General features: G+C 59.1%; 1 protein-coding gene across 2 annotated transcripts in view; it reads left to right on the plus strand.

Moving 5' to 3' along the window:
- YIPF6 (Yip1 domain family member 6) overlaps nt 1–1270 on the plus strand; it is an 8593-nt gene that overhangs the window by 3993 nt on the left and 3330 nt on the right. For both annotated transcript variants that reach the window (XM_027690702.1, XM_027690701.1), the window contains exons 5-6: nt 71–196; nt 290–447. In XM_027690702.1, coding sequence (XP_027546503.1) covers nt 71–196; nt 290–447 — 284 coding nt within the window. The remainder of the gene's footprint in view (nt 1–70; nt 197–289; nt 448–1270) is intronic.

Below are 1270 nucleotides of genomic sequence, written 5' to 3' on the forward strand. Positions count from 1 at the left end.
GGATTTGTCTGTCCCCCACAGCAGGATTTGTCTGTCCCCCACAGCAGCTGTCTCTCTCTGCTCCCCCCAGGATGCTGCAGGGTGGTTCTGCAGACAGCAAGGACGATGGAGGGCCCCAGTTTGCCGAGGTCTTTGTCATCATCTGGTTTGGTGCCGTGGTCATCACCCTCAACTCGAAGCTCCTCGGAGGGACCATGTGAGTGGGTTTGTTGGTGGCAGTTCACACCCTCCTGTGCGTGGAGTTCTGCACTGCCTGCTTTGACTGCTGTTTTCCCGTGTCCCTGTGCAGCTCCTTCTTCCAGAGCCTGTGTGTGCTGGGGTACTGTGTGCTGCCGCTCACCGTGGCCATGCTGGTGTGCAGGCTGGTGCTGCTGGCGGGCGCCGGCACCATCAGCTTCATCATCCGCCTCATCGTGGTCGTGGCCATGTTCGGGTGGTCCACCCTGGGTGAGTGCCCCGCGTGTGCCCTGTGTGCTGTGCTCAGGGGCTTGGTCTGCCTTCAGTCCCTTGGGCAGAGCCAATGGGTGATGTAGTCTGAGGTGCTTCCTGGGCAGCTGTACTACTGGAGAAAGAATCCCAGGATCACTGAGGTTGGAAAAGCCCTCCCAGCCCATCGAGTCCAGCCTGTGCCCAATCCCCACCTTGTCCCCAGCCCAGAGCACTCAGTGCCACGGCCAGTCCTTCCTTGGACACCTCCAGGGGTGGGGACTCCAAACCTCCCTGGGCAGCCCCTGCCAATGCCCCACCACCCTTTCGATGAGGAAATTCCTCCTGGTGTCCAACCTGACCCTCCCCTGGCACAGCTTGAGGCCGTTCCCTCTCCTCATGTCCCTTGTTCTCTGGAAGCAGAGCCCGACTCCCCCTAGCCCCCCCTCCTGTCAGGGACTTGCAGAGCCAGAAGGTCCCCCCTGAGCCTCCTTTTCTCCAGGCTGAACCCCCTCAGCTCCATCACTGCTCCTTGTAGGACTTGCCTTCTGGACCCTAATTTTTCCAATCCTCGTGCAGGCATAGGTTTAGCCTCTTCCTCTGCTCCTGGTGTTCTTGGAGCAGCTTGGGCTAGTGGAAGGTAGTGGATCTGGAGAGGCTTTAAAGTCCCTTCCAACCCAAACCATTTTGTGATTCCATGATTTACCTTTCCCTGTGAAAAAGGGAGTGATACTTGGTGATTGCAGCCCATTGTTTGAGCAGTGGGTCGCTGTGGTTTCCCTTTGCCCACAGTTGCAGTGCAGCCCCTGTCCCGGGTGTGCAGCCCCTGTCCCGGGTGTGCTGC

The sequence above is a fragment of the Neopelma chrysocephalum genome, unplaced genomic scaffold (assembly GCF_003984885.1).
Source record: "Neopelma chrysocephalum unplaced genomic scaffold, ASM398488v2 Primary Assembly neopelma1_81, whole genome shotgun sequence".
Lineage (NCBI taxonomy): Eukaryota > Metazoa > Chordata > Aves > Passeriformes > Pipridae > Neopelma > Neopelma chrysocephalum.